This window comes from Sebastes fasciatus, chromosome 19 (genome assembly GCF_043250625.1).
Source record: "Sebastes fasciatus isolate fSebFas1 chromosome 19, fSebFas1.pri, whole genome shotgun sequence".
Taxonomy (NCBI): Eukaryota; Metazoa; Chordata; class Actinopteri; order Perciformes; family Sebastidae; genus Sebastes; species Sebastes fasciatus.
The window spans coordinates 1,655,235-1,678,563 of NC_133813.1; the positions used below are offsets into that span (position 1 = coordinate 1,655,235).

General features: G+C 46.4%; 2 protein-coding genes across 2 annotated transcripts in view; both read left to right on the forward strand.

The window, feature by feature from the left end:
- LOC141757823 (uncharacterized) overlaps positions 1 to 22,296 on the forward strand; it is a 57,983-nt gene extending 35,687 nt beyond the window's left edge. The window contains exons 3-7 of the mRNA XM_074618671.1: positions 15,673 to 15,705; positions 18,915 to 19,205; positions 19,373 to 19,702; positions 20,689 to 20,771; positions 20,897 to 22,296. Of these exons, the coding sequence (XP_074474772.1) occupies positions 15,673 to 15,705; positions 18,915 to 19,205; positions 19,373 to 19,702; positions 20,689 to 20,771; positions 20,897 to 21,016 (857 nt within the window). The 3' untranslated portion in view covers positions 21,017 to 22,296. The remainder of the gene's footprint in view (positions 1 to 15,672; positions 15,706 to 18,914; positions 19,206 to 19,372; positions 19,703 to 20,688; positions 20,772 to 20,896) is intronic.
- LOC141757810 (scavenger receptor cysteine-rich type 1 protein M130-like) lies at positions 15,786 to 18,083 on the forward strand. Its single transcript, XM_074618653.1, has 4 exons — positions 15,786 to 16,116; positions 16,961 to 17,275; positions 17,369 to 17,662; positions 17,953 to 18,083. Exons 1-4 carry the CDS (start codon positions 15,948 to 15,950, stop codon positions 18,081 to 18,083), a joined length of 909 nt encoding a protein of 302 aa, XP_074474754.1. The 5' UTR covers positions 15,786 to 15,947.
- Positions 22,297 to 23,329: the final 1,033 nt, after the last annotated feature.

Here is a 23,329-nt window from a genome sequence, read left to right on the forward strand (position 1 = left end):
GCCTCCATCTTGGTTTTTGGCCGTCTCCATCTTGTTTTTTTGGCCGTCTCCATCTTGTTTTTTGGCTGTCTCCATCTTGGTTTTTGCCGTCTCCATCTTGATTTTTGGCCGTCTCCATCTTGTTTTTTGCCGTTTCCATCTTGGTTTTTGCCGTCTCCATCTTGGTTTTTGGTCGTCTCCATCTTGGTTTTTGCCGTCTCCATCTTGGTTTTTGGCCGTCTCCATCTTGGTTTTCGGCCGTAGCCATCTTGTTTTTGGCCGCCTCCATCTTGGTTTTTGGCCGTCTCCATCTTGTTTTTTTGGCCGTCTCCATCTTGTTTTTTGGCCGTCTCCATCTTGGTTTTTGCCGTCTCCATCTTGGTTTTTGGCCGTCTCCATCTTGGTTTTTGCCGTCTCCATCTTGGTTTTTGGCCGTCTCCATCTTGGTTTTCGGCCGTCGCCATCTTGGTTTTTGGCCGTCTCCATCTTGGTTTTTGGCCGTCTCCATCTTGGTTTTCGGCCGTAGCCATCTTGTTTTTGGCCGCCTCCATCTTGGCTTTTGGCCGTCTCCATCTTGTTTTTTTGGCCGTCTCCATCTTGTTTTTTGGCCGTCTCCATCTTTGTTTTTGCCGTCTCCATCTTGGTTTTTGGCCGTCTCCATCTTGGTTTTTGCCGTCTCCATCTTGGTTTTTGCCGTCTCCATCTTGATTTTTGGCCGTCTCCATCTTGTTTTTTGCCGTTTCCATCTTGGTTTTTGCCGTCTCCATCTTGGTTTTTGGTCGTCTCCATCTTGGTTTTTGCCGTCTCCATCTTGGTTTTTGGCCGTCTCCATCTTGGTTTTCGGCCGTAGCCATCTTGTTTTTGGCCGCCTCCATCTTGGTTTTTGGCCGTCTCCATCTTGTTTTTTTGGCCGTCTCCATCTTGTTTTTTGGCCGTCTCCATCTTGGTTTTTGCCGTCTCCATCTTGGTTTTTGGCCGTCTCCATCTTGGTTTTTGCCGTCTCCATCTTGGTTTTTGGCCGTCTCCATCTTGGTTTTCGGCCGTCGCCATCTTGGTTTTTGGCCGTCTCCATCTTGGTTTTTGGCCGTCTCCATCTTGGTTTTCGGCCGTAGCCATCTTGTTTTTAAGCCGTCGCCATCTTGGTTTTTGGTCCTTTTACTGTTTCCTCTCCTGCAGCCGTATCATTAAGTTACTGCTAATGCTAACACAACATTTCCTGCTGCTACTGCTTCACATTAAAACACCTCAACTGGACGAACCATAGAAGAAGTGGAGCACCAATTGGTTTTGAAGCCTCGAGTTTGCCGTTTTGGCCGACGTCATCTTGGTTTTTAGCCGTCGCCATCTTGGTTTTTGCCGTCTCCATCTTGGTTTTTGGCCGTCTCCATCTTGGTTTTTGGCCGTCTCCATCTTGGTTTTTGCCGTCTCCATCTTGGTTTTTGGCCGTCTCCATCTTGGTTTTCGGCCGTAGCCATCTTGTTTTTGGCCGCCTCCATCTTGTTTTTTGCCGTCTCCATCTTGATTTTTGGCCGTCTACATCTTGTTTTTTGCCGTTTCCATCTTGGTTTTTGCCGTCTCCATCTTGGTTTTTGGTCGTCTCCATCTTGGTTTTTGCCGTCTCCATCTTGGTTTTTGGCCGTCTCCATCTTGGTTTTCGGCCGTAGCCATCTTGTTTTTGGCCGCCCCCATCTTGTTTTTGGCCGCCTCCATCTTGTTTTTTTGGCCGTCTCCATCTTGGTTTTCGGCCGTAGCCATCTTGTTTTTGGCCGCCTCCATCTTGGTTTTTGGCCGTCTCCATCTTGTTTTTTTGGCCGTCTCCATCTTGTTTTTTGGCCGTCTCCATCTTGGTTTTTGCCGTCTCCATCTTGGTTTTTGGCCGTCTCCATCTTGGTTTTTGCCGTCTCCATCTAGGTTTTTGGCCGTCTCCATCTTGGTTTTTGGTCGTCTCCATCTTGGTTTTTGCCGTCTCCATCTTGGTTTTTGGCCGTCTCCATCTTGGTTTTCGGCCGTCGCCATCTTGGTTTTTGGCCGTCTCCATCTTGGTTTTTGGCCGTCTCCATCTTGGTTTTCGGCCGTCGCCATCTTGGTTTTTGGCCGTCTCCATCTTGGTTTTTGGCCGTCTCCATCTTGGTTTTTTGGCCGTCTCCATCTTGGTTTTTGGCCGTCTCCATCTTGGTTTTTTGGCCGTCTCCATCTTGGTTTTTGGCCGTCTCCATCTTGGTTTTTGCCGTCTCCATCTTGGTTTTTGGCCGTCTCCATCTTGGTTTTTGGCCGTCGCCATCTTGTTTTTGTCCGTCGCCATCTTGGTTTTTGGCCGTCTCCATCTTGGTTTTTAGCCGTCGCCATCTTGGTTTTTGGCCGTCTCCATCTTGGTTTTTAGCCGTCGCATCTTGGTTTTTGGCCGTCGCCATCTTGGTTTTTGCCGTCTCCATCTTGGTTTTCGGCCGTAGCCATCTTGTTTTTGGCTGCCTCCATCTTGGTTTTTGGCCGTCTCCATATTGGTATTCGGCCGTAGCCATCTTGTTTTTGGCCGCCTCCATCTTGGTTTTTGGCCGTCTCCATCTTGTTTTTTTGGCCGTCTCCATCTTGTTTTTTGGCTGTCTCCATCTTGGTTTTTGCCGTCTCCATCTTGATTTTTGGCCGTCTCCATCTTGTTTTTTGCCGTTTCCATCTTGGTTTTTGCCGTCTCCATCTTGGTTTTTGGTCGTCTCCATCTTGGTTTTTGCCGTCTCCATCTTGGTTTTTGGCCGTCTCCATCTTGGTTTTCGGCCGTAGCCATCTTGTTTTTGGCCGCCTCCATCTTGGTTTTTGGCCGTCTCCATCTTGGTTTTTGCCGTCTCCATCTTGGTTTTTGGCCGTCTCCATCTTGGTTTTTGGCCGTCTCCATCTTGGTTTTCGGCCGTAGCCATCTTGTTTTTGGCCGCCTCCATCTTGTTTTTTGCCGTCTCCATCTTGATTTTTGGCCGTCTACATCTTGTTTTTTGCCGTCTCCATCTTGGTTTTTGCCGTCTCCATCTTGGTTTTCGGCCGTAGCCATCTTGTTTTTGGCCGCCTCCATCTTGGCTTTTGGCCGTCTCCATCTTGTTTTTTTGGCCGTCTCCATCTTGTTTTTTGGCCGTCTCCATCTTTGTTTTTGCCGTCTCCATCTTGGTTTTTGGCCGTCTCCATCTTGGTTTTTGCCGTCTCCATCTTGGTTTTTGCCGTCTCCATCTTGGTTTTTGGCCGTCTCCATCTTGGTTTTTGCCGTCTCCATCTAGGTTTTTGGCCGTCTCCATCTTGGTTTTTGGTCGTCTCCATCTTGGTTTTTGCCGTCTCCATCTTGGTTTTTGGCCGTCTCCATCTTGGTTTTCGGCCGTCGCCATCTTGGTTTTTGGCCGTCTCCATCTTGGTTTTTGGCCGTCTCCATCTTGGTTTTCGGCCGTCGCCATCTTGGTTTTTGGCCGTCTCCATCTTGGTTTTTGGCCGTCTCCATCTTGGTTTTTTGGCCGTCTCCATCTTGGTTTTTGGCCGTCTCCATCTTGGTTTTTTGGCCGTCTCCATCTTGGTTTTTGGCCGTCTCCATCTTGGTTTTTGCCGTCTCCATCTTGGTTTTTGGCCGTCTCCATCTTGGTTTTCGGCCGTCGCCATCTTGGTTTTTGGCCGTCTCCATCTTGGTTTTTGGCCGTCTCCATCTTGGTTTTCGGCCGTAGCCATCTTGTTTTTGGCCGCCTCCATCTTGGCTTTTGGCCGTCTCCATCTTGTTTTTTTGGCCGTCTCCATCTTGTTTTTTGGCCGTCTCCATCTTGGTTTTTGCCGTCTCCATCTTGGTTTTTGGCCGTCTCCATCTTGGTTTTTGCCGTCTCCATCTTGGTTTTTGGCCGTCTCCATCTTGGTTTTTGGTCGTCTCCATCTTGGTTTTGGCCGACGCCATCTTGGTTTTTAGCCGTCGCCATCTTGGTTTTTGCCGTCTCCATCTTGGTTTTTGGCCGTCTCCATCTTGGTTTTCGGCCGTAGCCATCTTGTTTTTGGCCGCCTCCATCTTGGTTTTTGCAGTCTCCATCTTGTTTTTTGCCGTCTCCATCTTGATTTTTGGCCGTCTACATCTTGTTTTTTGCCGTTTCCATCTTGGTTTTTGCCGTCTCCATCTTGGTTTTTGGTCGTCTCCATCTTGGTTTTTGCCGTCTCCATCTTGGTTTTTGGCCGTCTCCATCTTGGTTTTCGGCCGTAGCCATCTTGTTTTTGGCCGCCCCCATCTTGTTTTTGGCCGCCTCCATCTTGTTTTTTTGGCCGTCTCCATCTTGGTTTTCGGCCGTAGCCATCTTGTTTTTGGCCGCCTCCATCTTGGTTTTTGGCCGTCTCCATCTTGTTTTTTTGGCCGTCTCCATCTTGTTTTTTGGCCGTCTCCATCTTGGTTTTTGCCGTCTCCATCTTGGTTTTTGGCCGTCTCCATCTTGGTTTTTGCCGTCTCCATCTAGGTTTTTGGCCGTCTCCATCTTGGTTTTTGGTCGTCTCCATCTTGGTTTTTGCCGTCTCCATCTTGGTTTTTGGCCGTCTCCATCTTGGTTTTCGGCCGTCGCCATCTTGGTTTTTGGCCGTCTCCATCTTGGTTTTTGGCCGTCTCCATCTTGGTTTTCGGCCGTCGCCATCTTGGTTTTTGGCCGTCTCCATCTTGGTTTTTGGCCGTCTCCATCTTGGTTTTTTGGCCGTCTCCATCTTGGTTTTTGGCCGTCTCCATCTTGGTTTTTTGGCCGTCTCCATCTTGGTTTTTGGCCGTCTCCATCTTGGTTTTTGCCGTCTCCATCTTGGTTTTTGGCCGTCTCCATCTTGGTTTTTGGCCGTCGCCATCTTGTTTTTGTCCGTCGCCATCTTGGTTTTTGGCCGTCTCCATCTTGGTTTTTAGCCGTCGCCATCTTGGTTTTTGGCCGTCTCCATCTTGGTTTTTAGCCGTCGCATCTTGGTTTTTGGCCGTCGCCATCTTGGTTTTTGCCGTCTCCATCTTGGTTTTCGGCCGTAGCCATCTTGTTTTTGGCTGCCTCCATCTTGGTTTTTGGCCGTCTCCATATTGGTATTCGGCCGTAGCCATCTTGTTTTTGGCCGCCTCCATCTTGGTTTTTGGCCGTCTCCATCTTGTTTTTTTGGCCGTCTCCATCTTGTTTTTTGGCTGTCTCCATCTTGGTTTTTGCCGTCTCCATCTTGATTTTTGGCCGTCTCCATCTTGTTTTTTGCCGTTTCCATCTTGGTTTTTGCCGTCTCCATCTTGGTTTTTGGTCGTCTCCATCTTGGTTTTTGCCGTCTCCATCTTGGTTTTTGGCCGTCTCCATCTTGGTTTTCGGCCGTAGCCATCTTGTTTTTGGCCGCCTCCATCTTGGTTTTTGGCCGTCTCCATCTTGGTTTTTGCCGTCTCCATCTTGGTTTTTGGCCGTCTCCATCTTGGTTTTTGGCCGTCTCCATCTTGGTTTTCGGCCGTAGCCATCTTGTTTTTGGCCGCCTCCATCTTGTTTTTTGCCGTCTCCATCTTGATTTTTGGCCGTCTACATCTTGTTTTTTGCCGTCTCCATCTTGGTTTTTGCCGTCTCCATCTTGGTTTTCGGCCGTAGCCATCTTGTTTTTGGCCGCCTCCATCTTGGCTTTTGGCCGTCTCCATCTTGTTTTTTTGGCCGTCTCCATCTTGTTTTTTGGCCGTCTCCATCTTTGTTTTTGCCGTCTCCATCTTGGTTTTTGGCCGTCTCCATCTTGGTTTTTGCCGTCTCCATCTTGGTTTTTGCCGTCTCCATCTTGGTTTTTGGCCGTCTCCATCTTGGTTTTTGCCGTCTCCATCTAGGTTTTTGGCCGTCTCCATCTTGGTTTTTGGTCGTCTCCATCTTGGTTTTTGCCGTCTCCATCTTGGTTTTTGGCCGTCTCCATCTTGGTTTTCGGCCGTCGCCATCTTGGTTTTTGGCCGTCTCCATCTTGGTTTTTGGCCGTCTCCATCTTGGTTTTCGGCCGTCGCCATCTTGGTTTTTGGCCGTCTCCATCTTGGTTTTTGGCCGTCTCCATCTTGGTTTTTTGGCCGTCTCCATCTTGGTTTTTGGCCGTCTCCATCTTGGTTTTTTGGCCGTCTCCATCTTGGTTTTTGGCCGTCTCCATCTTGGTTTTTGCCGTCTCCATCTTGGTTTTTGGCCGTCTCCATCTTGGTTTTCGGCCGTCGCCATCTTGGTTTTTGGCCGTCTCCATCTTGGTTTTTGGCCGTCTCCATCTTGGTTTTCGGCCGTAGCCATCTTGTTTTTGGCCGCCTCCATCTTGGCTTTTGGCCGTCTCCATCTTGTTTTTTTGGCCGTCTCCATCTTGTTTTTTGGCCGTCTCCATCTTGGTTTTTGCCGTCTCCATCTTGGTTTTTGGCCGTCTCCATCTTGGTTTTTGCCGTCTCCATCTTGGTTTTTGGCCGTCTCCATCTTGGTTTTTGGTCGTCTCCATCTTGGTTTTGGCCGACGCCATCTTGGTTTTTAGCCGTCGCCATCTTGGTTTTTGCCGTCTCCATCTTGGTTTTTGGCCGTCTCCATCTTGGTTTTCGGCCGTAGCCATCTTGTTTTTGGCCGCCTCCATCTTGGTTTTTGCAGTCTCCATCTTGTTTTTTTGCCGTCTCCATCTTGGTTTTTGCCGTCTCCATCTTGGTTTTCGGCCGTAGCCATCTTGTTTTTAAGCCGTCGCCATCTTGGTTTTTGTTCCTTTTACTGTTTCCTCTCCTGCAGCCGTATCATTAAGTTACTGCTAATGCTAACACAACATTTCCTGCTGCTACTGCTTCACATTAAAACACCTCAACTGGACGAACCATAGAAGAAGTGGAGCACCAATTGGTTTTGAAGCCTTGAGTTTGCCGTTTTGGCCGACGTCATCTTGGTTTTTAGCCGTCGCCAGCTTGGTTTTTGCCGTCTCCATCTTGGTTTTTGGCCGTCTCCATCTTGGTTTTTGGCCGTCTCCATCTTGGTTTTTGGCCGTCTCCATCTTGGTTTTCAGCCGTAGCCATCTTGTTTTTGGCCGCCTCCATCTTGGTTTTTGCCGTCTCCATCTTGGTTTTTGGCCGTCTCCATCTTGGTTTTTGCCGTCTCCATCTTGGTTTTAGTCCGTCTCCATCTTGGTTTTTGGCCGTCTCCATCTTGGTTTTCGGCCGTAGCCATCTTGTTTTTGGCCGCCTCCATCTTGGTTTTTGGCCGTCTCCATCTTGTTTTTTTGGCCGTCTCCATCTTGTTTTTTGGCCGTCTCCATCTTGGTTTTTGCCGTCTCCATCTTGATTTTTGGCCGTCTACATCTTGTTTTTTGCCGTTTCCATCTTGGTTTTTGCCGTCTCCATCTTGGTTTTTGGTCGTCTCCATCTTGGTTTTTGCCGTCTCCATCTTGGTTTTTGGCCGTCTCCATCTTGGTTTTCGGCCGTAGCCATCTTGTTTTTGGCCGCCTCCATCTTGTTTTTGGCCGCCTCCATCTTGTTTTTTTGGCCGTCTCCATCTTGGTTTTCGGCCGTAGCCATCTTGTTTTTGGCCGCCTCCATCTTGGTTTTTGGCCGTCTCCATCTTGTTTTTTTGGCCGTCTCCATCTTGTTTTTTGGCCGTCTCCATCTTGGTTTTTGCCGTCTCCATCTTGGTTTTTGGCCGTCTCCATCTTGGTTTTTGCCGTCTCCATCTAGGTTTTTGGCCGTCTCCATCTTGGTTTTTGGTCGTCTCCATCTTGGTTTTTGCCGTCTCCATCTTGGTTTTTGGCCGTCTCCATCTTGGTTTTCGGCCGTCGCCATCTTGGTTTTTGGCCGTCTCCATCTTGGTTTTTGGCCGTCTCCATCTTGGTTTTCGGCCGTCGCCATCTTGGTTTTTGGCCGTCTCCATCTTGGTTTTCGGCCGTAGCCATCTTGTTTTTGGCCGCCTCCATCTTGGTTTTTGGCCGTCTCCATCTTGGTTTTTTGGCCGTCTCCATCTTGGTTTTTGGCCGTCTCCATCTTGGTTTTTTGGCCGTCTCCATCTTGGTTTTTGGCCGTCTCCATCTTGGTTTTTGCCGTCTCCATCTTGGTTTTTGGCCGTCTCCATCTTGGTTTTTGGCCGTGTCCATCTTGTTTTTGGCCGTCGCCATCTTGGTTTTTGGCCGTCTCCATCTTGGTTTTTAGCCGTCGCCATCTTGGTTTTTGGCCGTCTCCATCTTGGTTTTTAGCCGTCGCATCTTGGTTTTTGGCCGTCGCCATCTTGGTTTTTGCCATCTCCATCTTGGTTTTCGGCCGTAGCCATCTTGTTTTTGGCTGCCTCCATCTTGGTTTTTGGCCGTCTCCATATTGGTATTCGGCCGTAGCCATCTTGTTTTTGGCCGCCTCCATCTTGGTTTTTGGCCGTCTCCATCTTGTTTTTTTGGCCGTCTCCATCTTGTTTTTTGGCTGTCTCCATCTTGGTTTTTGCCGTCTCCATCTTGATTTTTGGCCGTCTCCATCTTGTTTTTTGCCGTTTCCATCTTGGTTTTTGCCGTCTCCATCTTGGTTTTTGGTCGTCTCCATCTTGGTTTTTGCCGTCTCCATCTTGGTTTTTGGCCGTCTCCATCTTGGTTTTCGGCCGTAGCCATCTTGTTTTTGGCCGCCTCCATCTTGGTTTTTGGCCGTCTCCATCTTGTTTTTTTGGCCGTCTCCATCTTGTTTTTTGGCCGTCTCCATCTTGGTTTTTGCCGTCTCCATCTTGGTTTTTGGCCGTCTCCATCTTGGTTTTTGCCGTCTCCATCTTGGTTTTTGGCCGTCTCCATCTTGGTTTTCGGCCGTCGCCATCTTGGTTTTTGGCCGTCTCCATCTTGGTTTTTGGCCGTCTCCATCTTGGTTTTCGGCCGTAGCCATCTTGTTTTTGGCCGCCTCCATCTTGGCTTTTGGCCGTCTCCATCTTGTTTTTTTGGCCGTCTCCATCTTGTTTTTTGGCCGTCTCCATCTTTGTTTTTGCCGTCTCCATCTTGGTTTTTGGCCGTCTCCATCTTGGTTTTTGCCGTCTCCATCTTGGTTTTTGCCGTCTCCATCTTGATTTTTGGCCGTCTCCATCTTGTTTTTTGCCGTTTCCATCTTGGTTTTTGCCGTCTCCATCTTGGTTTTTGGTCGTCTCCATCTTGGTTTTTGCCGTCTCCATCTTGGTTTTTGGCCGTCTCCATCTTGGTTTTCGGCCGTAGCCATCTTGTTTTTGGCCGCCTCCATCTTGGTTTTTGGCCGTCTCCATCTTGTTTTTTTGGCCGTCTCCATCTTGTTTTTTGGCCGTCTCCATCTTGGTTTTTGCCGTCTCCATCTTGGTTTTTGGCCGTCTCCATCTTGGTTTTTGCCGTCTCCATCTTGGTTTTTGGCCGTCTCCATCTTGGTTTTCGGCCGTCGCCATCTTGGTTTTTGGCCGTCTCCATCTTGGTTTTTGGCCGTCTCCATCTTGGTTTTCGGCCGTAGCCATCTTGTTTTTAAGCCGTCGCCATCTTGGTTTTTGGTCCTTTTACTGTTTCCTCTCCTGCAGCCGTATCATTAAGTTACTGCTAATGCTAACACAACATTTCCTGCTGCTACTGCTTCACATTAAAACACCTCAACTGGACGAACCATAGAAGAAGTGGAGCACCAATTGGTTTTGAAGCCTCGAGTTTGCCGTTTTGGCCGACGTCATCTTGGTTTTTAGCCGTCGCCATCTTGGTTTTTGCCGTCTCCATCTTGGTTTTTGGCCGTCTCCATCTTGGTTTTTGGCCGTCTCCATCTTGGTTTTTGCCGTCTCCATCTTGGTTTTTGGCCGTCTCCATCTTGGTTTTCGGCCGTAGCCATCTTGTTTTTGGCCGCCTCCATCTTGTTTTTTGCCGTCTCCATCTTGATTTTTGGCCGTCTACATCTTGTTTTTTGCCGTTTCCATCTTGGTTTTTGCCGTCTCCATCTTGGTTTTTGGTCGTCTCCATCTTGGTTTTTGCCGTCTCCATCTTGGTTTTTGGCCGTCTCCATCTTGGTTTTCGGCCGTAGCCATCTTGTTTTTGGCCGCCCCCATCTTGTTTTTGGCCGCCTCCATCTTGTTTTTTTGGCCGTCTCCATCTTGGTTTTCGGCCGTAGCCATCTTGTTTTTGGCCGCCTCCATCTTGGTTTTTGGCCGTCTCCATCTTGTTTTTTTGGCCGTCTCCATCTTGTTTTTTGGCCGTCTCCATCTTGGTTTTTGCCGTCTCCATCTTGGTTTTTGGCCGTCTCCATCTTGGTTTTTGCCGTCTCCATCTAGGTTTTTGGCCGTCTCCATCTTGGTTTTTGGTCGTCTCCATCTTGGTTTTTGCCGTCTCCATCTTGGTTTTTGGCCGTCTCCATCTTGGTTTTCGGCCGTCGCCATCTTGGTTTTTGGCCGTCTCCATCTTGGTTTTTGGCCGTCTCCATCTTGGTTTTCGGCCGTCGCCATCTTGGTTTTTGGCCGTCTCCATCTTGGTTTTTGGCCGTCTCCATCTTGGTTTTTTGGCCGTCTCCATCTTGGTTTTTGGCCGTCTCCATCTTGGTTTTTTGGCCGTCTCCATCTTGGTTTTTGGCCGTCTCCATCTTGGTTTTTGCCGTCTCCATCTTGGTTTTTGGCCGTCTCCATCTTGGTTTTTGGCCGTCGCCATCTTGTTTTTGTCCGTCGCCATCTTGGTTTTTGGCCGTCTCCATCTTGGTTTTTAGCCGTCGCCATCTTGGTTTTTGGCCGTCTCCATCTTGGTTTTTAGCCGTCGCATCTTGGTTTTTGGCCGTCGCCATCTTGGTTTTTGCCGTCTCCATCTTGGTTTTCGGCCGTAGCCATCTTGTTTTTGGCTGCCTCCATCTTGGTTTTTGGCCGTCTCCATATTGGTATTCGGCCGTAGCCATCTTGTTTTTGGCCGCCTCCATCTTGGTTTTTGGCCGTCTCCATCTTGTTTTTTTGGCCGTCTCCATCTTGTTTTTTGGCTGTCTCCATCTTGGTTTTTGCCGTCTCCATCTTGATTTTTGGCCGTCTCCATCTTGTTTTTTGCCGTTTCCATCTTGGTTTTTGCCGTCTCCATCTTGGTTTTTGGTCGTCTCCATCTTGGTTTTTGCCGTCTCCATCTTGGTTTTTGGCCGTCTCCATCTTGGTTTTCGGCCGTAGCCATCTTGTTTTTGGCCGCCTCCATCTTGGTTTTTGGCCGTCTCCATCTTGGTTTTTGCCGTCTCCATCTTGGTTTTTGGCCGTCTCCATCTTGGTTTTTGGCCGTCTCCATCTTGGTTTTCGGCCGTAGCCATCTTGTTTTTGGCCGCCTCCATCTTGTTTTTTGCCGTCTCCATCTTGATTTTTGGCCGTCTACATCTTGTTTTTTGCCGTCTCCATCTTGGTTTTTGCCGTCTCCATCTTGGTTTTCGGCCGTAGCCATCTTGTTTTTGGCCGCCTCCATCTTGGCTTTTGGCCGTCTCCATCTTGTTTTTTTGGCCGTCTCCATCTTGTTTTTTGGCCGTCTCCATCTTTGTTTTTGCCGTCTCCATCTTGGTTTTTGGCCGTCTCCATCTTGGTTTTTGCCGTCTCCATCTTGGTTTTTGCCGTCTCCATCTTGGTTTTTGGCCGTCTCCATCTTGGTTTTTGCCGTCTCCATCTAGGTTTTTGGCCGTCTCCATCTTGGTTTTTGGTCGTCTCCATCTTGGTTTTTGCCGTCTCCATCTTGGTTTTTGGCCGTCTCCATCTTGGTTTTCGGCCGTCGCCATCTTGGTTTTTGGCCGTCTCCATCTTGGTTTTTGGCCGTCTCCATCTTGGTTTTCGGCCGTCGCCATCTTGGTTTTTGGCCGTCTCCATCTTGGTTTTTGGCCGTCTCCATCTTGGTTTTTTGGCCGTCTCCATCTTGGTTTTTGGCCGTCTCCATCTTGGTTTTTTGGCCGTCTCCATCTTGGTTTTTTGCCGTCTCCATCTTGGTTTTTGCCGTCTCCATCTTGGTTTTTGGCCGTCTCCATCTTGGTTTTTGGCCGTCGCCATCTTGTTTTTGTCCGTCGCCATCTTGGTTTTTGCCGTCTCCATCTTGGTTTTTGGCCGTCTCCATCTTGGTTTTCGGCCGTAGCCATCTTGTTTTTGGCCGCCCCCATCTTGTTTTTGGCCGCCTCCATCTTGTTTTTTTGGCCGTCTCCATCTTGGTTTTCGGCCGTAGCCATCTTGTTTTTGGCCGCCTCCATCTTGGTTTTTGGCCGTCTCCATCTTGTTTTTTTGGCCGTCTCCATCTTGTTTTTTGGCCGTCTCCATCTTGGTTTTTGCCGTCTCCATCTTGGTTTTTGGCCGTCTCCATCTTGGTTTTTGGCCGTCTCCATCTTGGTTTTTTGGCCGTCTCCATCTTGGTTTTTGGCCGTCTCCATCTTGGTTTTTGCCGTCTCCATCTTGGTTTTTGGCCGTCTCCATCTTGGTTTTTGGCCATCGCCATCTTGTTTTTGGCCGTCGCCATCTTGGTTTTTGGCCGTCTCCATCTTGGTTTTTAGCCGTCGCCATCTTGGTTTTTGGCCGTCTCCATCTTGGTTTTTAGCCGTCGCATCTTGGTTTTTGGCCGTCGCCATCTTGGTTTTTGCCGTCTCCATCTTGGTTTTCGGCCGTAGCCATCTTGTTTTTGGCTGCCTCCATCTTGGTTTTTGGCCGTCTCCATATTGGTATTCGGCCGTAGCCATCTTGTTTTTGGCCGCCTCCATCTTGGTTTTTGGCCGTCTCCATCTTGTTTTTTTGGCCGTCTCTATCTTGTTTTATGGCTGTCTCCATCTTGGTTTTTGCCGTCTCCATCTTGATTTTTGGCCGTCTCCATCTTGTTTTTTGCCGTTTCCATCTTGGTTTTTGCCGTCTCCATCTTGGTTTTTGGTCGTCTCCATCTTGGTTTTTGCCGTCTCCATCTTGGTTTTTGGCCGTCTCCATCTTGGTTTTCGGCCGTAGCCATCTTGTTTTTGGCCGCCTCCATCTTGGTTTTTGGCCGTCTCCATCTTGTTTTTTTGGCCGTCTCCATCTTGTTTTTTGGCCGTCTCCATCTTGGTTTTTGCCGTCTCCATCTTGGTTTTTGGCCGTCTCCATCTTGGTTTTTGCCGTCTCCATCTTGGTTTTTGGCCGTCTCCATCTTGGTTTTCGGCCGTCGCCATCTTGGTTTTTGGCCGTCTCCATCTTGGTTTTTGGCCGTCTCCATCTTGGTTTTCGGCCGTAGCCATCTTGTTTTTGGCCGCCTCCATCTTGGCTTTTGGCCGTCTCCATCTTGTTTTTTTGGCCGTCTCCATCTTGTTTTTTGGCCGTCTCCATCTTGGTTTTTGCCGTCTCCATCTTGGTTTTTGGCCGTCTCCATCTTGGTTTTTGCCGTCTCCATCTTGGTTTTTGGCCGTCTCCATCTTGGTTTTTGGTCGTCTCCATCTTGGTTTTTGCCGTCTCCATCTTGGTTTTTGGCCGTCTCCATCTTGGTTTTTTGGCCGTCTCCATCTTGGTTTTCGGCCGTCTCCATCTTGGTTTTTGGCCGTCTCCATCTTGGTTTTTGGCCGTCTCCATCTTGGTTTTCGGCCGTAGCCATCTTGTTTTTGGCCGCCTCCCTTTTGGCTTTTGGCCGTCTCCATCTTGTTTTTTTGGCCGTCTCCATCTTGTTTTTTGGCCGTCTCCATCTTGGTTTTTGCCGTCTACACCTTGGTTTTTGGCCGTCTCCATCTTGGTTTTTGGCCGTCGCCATCTTGGTTTTTAGCCGTCGCCATCTTGGTTTTTGGCCGTCTCCATCTTGGTTTTTGCCATCTCCATCTTGGTTTTTGACCGTCGCCATCTTGGTTTTTGCCATCTCCATCTTGGTTTTCGGCCGTAGCCATCTTGTTTTTGGCCGCCTCCATCTTGGTTTTTGGCCGTCTCCATCTTGGTTTTCGGCCGTAGCCATCTTGTTTTTGGCCGCCTCCATCTTGGTTTTTGGCCGCCTCCATCTTGGTTTTTGGCCGTCACCATCTTGGTTTTTTGGCCGTCTCCATCTTGGTTTTTGCCGTCTTCATCTTGGTTTTCGGCCGTAGCCATCTTGTTTTTGGCCGCCTCCATCTTGGTTTTTGGCCGTCTCCATCTTGGTTTTTTGGCCGTCTCCATCTTGGTTTTTGGCCGTCTCCATCTTGGTTTTTTGGCCGTCTCCATCTTGGTTTTTGCCGTCTCCATCTTGGTTTTTGGCCGTCTCCATCTTGGTTTTTGGCCGTCGCCATCTTGTTTTTGGCCGTCGCCATCTTGGTTTATGGCCGTCTCCATCTTGGTTTTTAGCCGTCGCCATCTTGGTTTTTGGCCGTCTCCATCTTGGTTTTTAGCCGTCGCATCTTGGTTTTTGGCCGTCGCCATCTTGGTTTTTGCCGTCTCCATCTTGGTTTTCGGCCGTAGCCATCTTGTTTTTGGCTGCCTCCATCTTGGTTTTTGGCCGTCTCCATATTGGTATTTGACCGTAGCCATCTTGATTTTTGGTCCTGTTTAGTGTGTCCTGTTCACTCTCCTGCAGCCGTAACATTAGGTTACTGTTTTTAGCCGTAGCCATCTTGGTTTCATGTCGTCACAATCTTGGCTTTCGGCCGTCGCCATGTTGGTTTATGGTCGTCGCCATCTTGGCTTTTGATCGTCCCCTTCAGCATTGGCTTCACTTCTCAGACCTGGCGGTAGCCCACTGGGACAAACACGTAGACAGACGGGGCTTTTATTGTGAAGCAGTCACAGGAAACACAATGTATTCACAAAACGAGACAGCAGCCATTTTGTTAATTTTGTTGTCTGTTGAAATATTATCGGGAGTAACAGACGGATTATGAGACAGCGTGCAATAACAACGCCATTCTTACTTTTGGCGTGTCATTTAACTCCATGTAGTCTGTACTGAGAGAAATGTAAATGCATCCGTGTGAACAACAAATACCAGAGTTTTAACCAGGAGACCAGTGTCTTGACTTGTAAGTTACGTTAGTGACTTTGGCACATGACGACTGTCACATGTTCTTTAGTGACGTTTGTGACATGTTTTCCACGTTGATTCCGTACGTATTTCATTTCCGTACTTATTTTTAAGCCCAACAGTGAAGTTTTTCCTAAACCTGACTGAGTGGTTTTGTTGCCCAACAAATGTAATGTTGTGTTATTTGTACGCCTCCCCGTGAGACCGGGTTTCTACTTGACAGCTAGTTACCTTAATTATTTAATTGTGGCTGTATAAACATCTTAACTGTGCTGATTGTGATTGTTTTAAACTGTAGCGTGCAGAGATTCCTTTTGTGATTATTGCTGCTTCTCAGCTAAATGGGAACAGGTTGGAAATAGCCGCCTACAGACGGCATGAGGTTAGACTTGATCAACACGCCGTCCTTTGGTTAGTTAGTTACTCACTGTTTGATGATCCGATACTAATTTCAGCACACCTGCCTTCAATACGAGCTTCCTGAGATACGAGGTCAGGTGACACTGTGCACTTGGTTTAACTCCAAAAGTACCACTATTTACTTTAAAGTAACTGAAGCTAATATGAAATTATAAGAGCTTGCTAGAAATGGCTTTAACAGTGATGTTGCACTGTAAATGAGCTGAACTGATGAGGACATGTGATGAAATGTTGAAGTATTCCTTTAACTCTGTATGAACTGACCTGTGTTCTGTGTATCCACATGTTCACCTGTTAAACTGGTAAAACGGCTCCAGAGTGAGTTCACTGAGGGGTTTCTGAGCTGCTAGGAAATGATTTTTCAAAACAACCTGAGAGTGTTTGTTCTGTCCACGGCTGTGATCCAATCATGCTGCTTTATCATTTTCTCCTCAGGACTCCAGGCTGAAGGAGAACACACCTCAACAGGTAGATAGAGAAAGAAAAGACATTAAAGAATCATTAAAGCAAAATCAATCAAGTTTTAGTTTGATCTGAATTAAATTCACTTCTTTTACTGATGACTCTCTTGTTTCTGTTCAGAGTCTGATGATGTCAGGTTGGTGGGAGGAGACAGTCGCTGTGCAGGAACACTGAAGGTGAAATATCAGGGAGACTGGAGATCAGTGGAGGGCTTTTTGTCTGACTGGACCCTGAAGGAAGCAGCTGTAATGTGTAGAAAGCTGGACTGTGGCTCTGCTGTTTCTGTAGAAGAGAGAAAGGAGTCCTCAGAGAGATCTGTGTGGAGGATCAGGTCTGACTGTGTTCAGTCTGGATCTGCTCTGGGGGAGTGTGCAAAATCATGGAACTCTTCCTCCATCCTGAATCTCACCTGCTCAGGTAAGCCTAACAGTGACATCATCAGTGACATCATCTATGACAGTAATGTACCCAGGTTGACTCACACATGCAGCAGCTAGAATGGCAGCAGACTGACTCCAGCAGCCATGACGGAGTCTGATGAGCTGCTGCCTCCGTAAATCAGCTGCTGAATGCAGCCAGATATATATATCTGTATATATGAAACATACATGTCTGCTGCTTCAGGAGTCCCCTGGGCCGACCAGCAACCAGCCTGAAAGGACTCCTTCTTCAGCTTGACAGCTTTCTTAGCCACTGGTTTCCACCAGCAGCTTCTTTAGCTGCCACCATAACAGGCACCAGTGACCTACTGGCCACAACTTTGAGCAGCTCAGCTCAGCCGGGGGCTCGTCAGTATCTCCACACCCACGTGGCCTCCTTCACCCTGGAAACTCCTTAAAGAGACAGAGTCCAGCCCCTATCCCTTTGAGATGTTAGGGATCATTTTCTAAACAGACTTTTATTCTGGGTTACACATCTTCTCAGAAAAATAAGAAAGAATGAAAACTTTGTAACTTGTCTGTGTGGAGAGCAAAGATTGTGGAGTAGCTGAGCAGAACGAACAGAAGAGAGGATGAGGATGAGGATGAGGATGATGGTGATGATGATGATGATGATGATGATGTGTTATTGTTTGATGAAGACATGATGTCATTATAAATCACAATGACATTATAAAGATGTGTTCTGTTGTTAATGATGAACTCATGTTGGAACTGTTCTGAGTCCAGTTTGAATCACTGAATTGTTGTTTCATGACATCTTTATTATTTAGTGTCTGGTGTCTTTGATCTCTCTATTTGATCTTCTATCATCTCTCCAGACTCTGTCAGGCTGGTGAATGGGACTAGTCTGTGCTCAGGCAGACTGGAGGTGATGTCTAACCCGTCCAACCAGTGGTGGTCCTCAGTGTGTGACGCTGACTTTGACCAGCAGGATGCAGAGGTGGTCTGTAGGCAGCTTGGCTGTGGGGCTCCTTTAGTCCTCCAGGGGGCGCTCTATGGAGACGTGGAGGCTTCAATGTGGACCAAAGAGTTCCAGTGTGGAGGAACTGAGTCTGCTCTCCTGGACTGTAGAAGCTCAGGCTCAGAGAGAAACACCTGCTCACCTGGCAAAGCTGTTGGACTCACCTGCTCAGGTAGAAGAGGAGCTGCAGCTCTGATCTGGTTCATTTCTGTTCTAATGAAACTCACTTTATTCTTTTACTGATGACTCTCTTGTTTTTGTTCAGAGCCTGATGATGTCAGGTTGGTGGGAGGAGACAGTCGCTGTGCAGGAACACTGGAGGTGAAACAGGGAGACTGGAGACCAGTGAGTTACTCTTACTGGACCCTGAAGGATGCAGCTGTTGTCTGTAGAAAGCTGAACTGTGGCTCTGCTGATTCTGTAGAACAGAGAGAGGAGTCCTCAGAGAGATCTGTGTGGTCGATCGGGTCTGACTGTGTTCAGTCGGGATTTTCTCTGAGGGAGTGTGCAACACCACTGCCCTTTTCCTCTTCCTCTATGCTGTATCACACCTGCTCAGGTAAGCCTAACAGTGACATCATCTATGACATCATCTATGACAGTAATGTACCCAGGTTGACACACACATGCAGCAGCTAGAATGGCAGCAGACTGACTCCAGCAGCCATGACGGAGTCTGATGAGCTGCTGCCTCCGTAAATCAGCTGCTGAATGCAGCCAGATATATATATCTGTATATATGAAACATACATGTCTGCTGCTTCAGGAGTCCCCTGGGCCGACCAGCAACCAGCCTGAAAGGACTCCTTCTTCAGCTTGACAGCTTTCTTAGCCACTGGTTTCCACCAGCAGCTTCTTTAGCTGCCACCATAACAGGCACCAGTGACCTACTGGCCACAACTTTGAGCAGCTCAGCTCAGCCGGGGGCTCGTCAGTATCTCCACACCCACGTGGCCTCCTTCACCCTGGAAACTCCTTAAAGAGACAGAGTCCAGCCCCTATCCCTTTGAGATGTTAGGGATCATTTTCTAAACAGACTTTTATTCTGGGTTACACATCTTCTCAGAAAAATAAGAAAGAATGAAAACTTTGTAACTTGTCTGTGTGGAGAGCAAAGATTGTGGAGTAGCTGAGCAGAAGGAACAGAAGAGAGGATGAGGATGAGGATGAGGATGATGGTGATGATGATGATGATGATGATGATGAGTTATTGTTTGATGAAGACATGATGTCATTATAAATCACAATGACATTATAAAGATGTGTTCTGTTGTTAATGATGAACTCATGTTGGAACTGTTCTGAGTCCAGTTTGAATCACTGAATTGTTGTTTCATGACATCTTTATTATTGAGTGTCTGGTGTCTTTGATCTCTCTATTTGATCTTCTATCATCTCTCCAGACTCTGTCAGGCTGGTGAATGGGACTAGTCTGTGCTCAGGCAGACTGGAGGTGATGTCTAACCTGTCCAACCAGTGGTGGTCCTCAGTGTGTGACGCTGACTTTGACCAGCAGGATGCTGAGGTGGTCTGTAGGCAGCTTGGCTGTGGGGCTCCTTCAGTCCTCCAGGGGGCGCTCTATGGAGACGTGGAGGCTTCAATGTGGACCAAAGAGTTCCAGTGTGGAGGAACTGAGTCTGCTCTCCTGGACTGTAGAAGCTCAGGCTCAGAGAGAAACACCTGCTCACCTGGCAAAGCTGTTGGACTCACCTGCTCAGGTAGAAGAGGAGCTGCAGCTCTGATCTGGTTCATTTCTGTTCTAATGAAACTCACTTTATTCTTTTACTGATGACTCTCTTGTTTTTGTTCAGATCCTGTCAGATTGGTGGGAGGAGACAGTCGCTGTGCAGGAACACTGGAGGTGAAACATCAGGAGGTCTGGAGACCAGTGCGGGGCCGTTTCTCTGGCTGGACCCTGAAGGAAGCAGCTGTTGTCTGTAGAGAGCTGGACTGTGGCTCTGCTGTTTCTGTAGGACGGAGAGAGGAGTCCTCAGAGAGATCTGTGTGGTGGATCAGCTCTGACTGTGTTCAGTCTGGATCTACTCTGAGGGAGTGTGCAAGATCATTGACCTCTTCCTCCATCCTGAATCTCACCTGCTCAGGTAAGCCCATCAGTGACATCATCTATGACATCATGTCATCTGACACCTGTCTGTCTGTCTCTGTGTTTGTCAGACTGGTGACATCACATCCTTCTTCAGGGTCCATGTTGTTGAAGGGCGGGTGAACGTGACGTTTCATCATCTCAATCATCTCTCTGTGTTTACAGACCTGCTGCTTCAGCCCAACATCTCTGTGCCCTCCTCCATGGACGGGGTCTCCGAGGCCCAGCAGCAGGGGTTTCACGTGTTGAGGGGCTCCACCTTCACCATCAGCTGCTCCATCCAGCCACAGTACCCAGGAGGCTCCTTCCAGCTCACCTTCAACTCCTCCACCTCAGCAGACAACTACACCCAGCCAGCTGTCAATCACTCTGCCCACTTCCTGTTTCCTGCTGCAGAGCCCGCCCACCAAGGAAGCTACAGATGTGTTTATCACCTCTATGCTTTTTCTCACAACTTCTCGTCTGAGAGCCGTCTGATCTCTGTCACTGTCGTAGGTAAGCTGACTGTTTGACTACTGTCATTGTGTTACACATGTCATACAGTAACCGAACTTATACAAAGGACATTCTGCATGTTTGGTTACCAGGATAACTCTGGTTCTCTGAGAACTGAGAGAGGAATTTCACTATGAGCAGGTCCATAAAGCTGTCCATGGGCATCGCAGACATTAAGGCCCAGACACACCAACCCGACATCAGAGAACTAGCGGTGATGAAGGCCACCAGTCGCGTCTTCTTTGTCTTGGCCAAAAAGTTGCACTCGAACTCACCGCAAAGACGACAGCCGACGGCCAGTCAGCACGAACGTTCTGCACCTGCATGAGATGAAATAACTCTCCACACCAGCAGGTGGCGGTGGTCTGTTGTTGTCAGTCAGAATAAGAAACAGGAAGAGCGAGGACAGCAGATATACAAGCCGTTGTTAAGATACGTACATGAAACAAAGCGGCGTCTGACGACCAGTTTCACACCACTCTCACTCACCACTCAGCTTCATTCCAGATGTTCACGTCGCTGAGAAAATATCCGTGTGTTGGAACGATCAGATGAGATGAAGATGAACGATGAGAAGAGTCTTCTGTGTTTGTCCTCTTGACTTTACTCGTCGGTTTGCTTTCCTCACTTCCGTTTCTCTTCTCGTGCACTGATTGGTTTAAGCTGAACAGCCAATCAGAGTGATTTCTCTCACCGACGAGCTCCGCCACCGATTCAACACGCTGAATCAGCCGAAACACCTCCGACACGGGAAGACTAGAGCCGACGGTTAATACAAGGGAAATACATCTTATTCTATATATTATAAATCATGACTCATCCCTAATATGAAGTAAATATGAAGTGTGAGAAGTTTAAGAGATGAGTCTCCATGTTGAAGTGGTTTTAGATGTCAGGTCACTACAGTTTGTGTTTAATGGGAGCTGTTGGACTCCTGATGTGATGTGATGTGATGTGATGTGATGACTGTCCATGTGTTTGATCAGATCTAAGGCCTTTCATCATCAGAGCCATCGTCCTGCCGCTGATTCTGCTGTTGGCGAACATTGGCCTTTACTTCTACTGTAAGGTACTGACACACGTCTGTTGTTCAGACCACTGACTGACATGAAGCTCTCAGTCTGTGTTCATTGAAGTGAAGAGAGAGAGGAGTGATGCAGGAAGTCACATCTGTGTGCTGTCATGTGTCTTCAGGGCAAGAGGGGGCAGAGGCCGGGCAGACGGGAGAAGGCCGAGCCGGATTATTATAACCTGGGTGTTCCTGCAGCTGAAGGAGGGCCGACTGAAGAGGAAGGAGCTCAGGGAGCAGAGTAGCACCTCCACGGAGCTCATCTCACATCCAGATGGATTTATAACACACAACCCACCAGCAGATCATTTTATACGCATGTTCCCTTTAAACAAGCTGTACATATTATATTACATTATATACTATATTATTATTACTCTCAACATGAAAACCAACAATGTGTTAGTCTCTTCATACGTTCTGACTTCCTGTCAGCTTCCATCCCATTGGTTCCTACTGAAGACGTAATTCTTTAAAAACACCTCACAAATATTTGAAAACTAGCCTTTAAAGCAGGAATACCGAAGTCCAAGCAGCCGGCACAACTTGAAACTAAAGACACGCCGACCCAGGCCGATCGGGAACATCCATCCATCCATTATCTGTAACCGAACATTAATCTACCATGTTCAACCCAAAATACAAGTATGAACCTGGAACATTTTGTACTTTAAGGGATATACTTCATTTTGTGATACAGAACGTTGCTTACTTCATACGAATTTTGCTTGATTTTGTGGTTTAAGAAATTTACTTAAATTTGTGAACAAGAATTTTACTAATTTCATAAGAATTTTTCTTAGTTTTGTACATTAAGGAATATACTTAAATTTGTGACCAAGAATTTTGCTTAACTTTGTACATTAAGGAATATACTTAAATTTGTGAACAATAATTTTGCTTATTTCATGAAAATGTTTGCTTAATTTTGTGCTTTAAGGAATATACTTAAATTTGTGATCAAGAAATTTGCTTAATTTTGTACATTAAGAAATATACTTAAATTTGTTCTTCAAGGATTTTGGGACAAGATGTCCTCATTACTAATCCAATAATGTGAATAAAAATATGAACACATATGCAGCAGCAGCCTTCAGAGATGATAAAGATTAAAACATTAATAAAAATGTGGTTTATTCTACGCGGAGAGGACGTCACTTTAGGACGTCTGATCAAAACCATATAAAGACAATATGAGAACATTTTTATGACAGAATAAAAAACAAAACACACATACTTGTATTGCACAGAGACATTTAGTACTAGTACTACTTTAACAAAGTTCTTTTTGAAGTCGGGTCCAGGTGGATCATTATTGGACGACACCATGTGACCCGTCCGCTCACAACCATTTAACAACCAAAACCAAAGCAGAGCGTCATCAGAAGGAGAACTTCACACTCACCTGTGCAGATCTGTGTTCAGATGTGCTCCAAATATTCAGTTCTCAGGTCACCATTGTTGCTGTTGGATCAGGACTCATGTTTGCTGGGAGAGATGAAATGATTCAGATCACTGTAATAAATGTATCACCATCATCTGCTGTGTTCAAAGAAATAAAACTAATTTGTGACAAAAAAACTCTGATATTCTCTGAGATTTTATAGTCGTAAATCTACAAGAAAATAAATCCACATATTTACGAGAAAAAAACTTGAATATTCTCAGAAATCCTCTGAAATTAAAGTCATAAATTTCAGATAAAAAAAATCTAATTTGCAACAAAAAATAACTCAGAAATTCTCTAAGATTAAAGTCATACATTTATGAGAAAAAAATTGGATATTCTGAGATTTTATAGTCGTAAATCTACAAGAAAAAAAACAAAACATATTTACAAGAAAAAAACTTAAATGAAGTCATGAATTTCCGAGTAAAAAAATTTGATTTACGAGAAAAAACTGATATTTTATAGTCGTAAATATACAAAAAAAAATTCATGAATTTACAAGAAAAATTAAAGTAAATTTTAAAGTACAAGAAGTAAGTAACTCAAAACTGTACATATTTAAGTACAGTCCTTGAATAACATACTTTATTTCAATTTGTTTGCACATATATGCAACAGCATGAAACCAGAAGATCAATTTAAGAGGAAAATGGTTTAAAACATACTAAACTAATAATTTAATAATTATTTATTTCATTTCTTTTGTAAGGCACTTTGAGCTGCATTTTTATGGAGGACAGAACCTGCCAAAATAAAAGAGAAATAAAATAAATGAAATGACTTGATAAATAAATCATCATAAACCCTCATTTGCATAATGAGGCAGAAATGCATAAAGAAATGTAAAAAGAAAAGTACATGAATAAATAAGTTTGGGGAAATAAATAAGAGGTGAAATGCAAAGGAAAAATCGCGCATTAATAAATAAATAAATACATTTAAAAATAAACATAAAACAAATAAAATACATAAATAAATGCAAAAATAAATAAACTTCAAATTTATTCACAATAAATACATAAATAAATAAAAGGGAAAATTAAACGAAAGAGTAAATAAATAAGGGAATTTATACAAATATAAATAAATAAAGACGCAAATTGAAACA